The following is a 241-nucleotide window of genomic DNA, read 5'->3' as shown; positions in this document are numbered from 1 at the left end:
CCGGGCGCTGGGCTGGGGTGACCACCGGGGCTGTGCCTGGTGGGGGGATCCCTCGGGGGCCTCACCTCTGCGCACCCCAGAGTTCAAGCTGAAGAAGATGTGGAAGAGCCCCAATGGCACCATCCGAAACATCCTGGGGGGGACGGTCTTCCGAGAGCCCATCATCTGCAAGAACATCCCCCGCCTGGTGCCCGGCTGGACCAAGCCCATCACCATCGGCAGGGAGGCCCCCCGGGGCCCG

The 241-nt window shown here is 68.5% G+C and overlaps 1 protein-coding gene across 1 annotated transcript in view; it reads left to right on the top strand.

Moving 5' to 3' along the window:
* Positions 1–85: 85 nt before the first annotated feature.
* Positions 86–241, top strand: part of LOC104075372 (isocitrate dehydrogenase [NADP], mitochondrial) — a gene marked incomplete at its 3' end in the record, with an annotated part of 1140 nt that continues 984 nt past the window's right edge. Inside the window, exon 1 of the mRNA XM_009575838.1 lies at positions 86–237. Coding sequence (XP_009574133.1) covers positions 98–237 — 140 coding nt within the window. The remainder of the gene's footprint in view (positions 238–241) is intronic.

Source organism: Fulmarus glacialis, unplaced genomic scaffold (assembly GCF_000690835.1).
Source record: "Fulmarus glacialis isolate BGI_N327 unplaced genomic scaffold, ASM69083v1 scaffold32554, whole genome shotgun sequence".
NCBI lineage: Eukaryota > Metazoa > Chordata > Aves > Procellariiformes > Procellariidae > Fulmarus > Fulmarus glacialis.
Note: the sequence above shows the minus strand (reverse complement) of the source record. Positions and strands in the feature narration are given on the sequence as shown.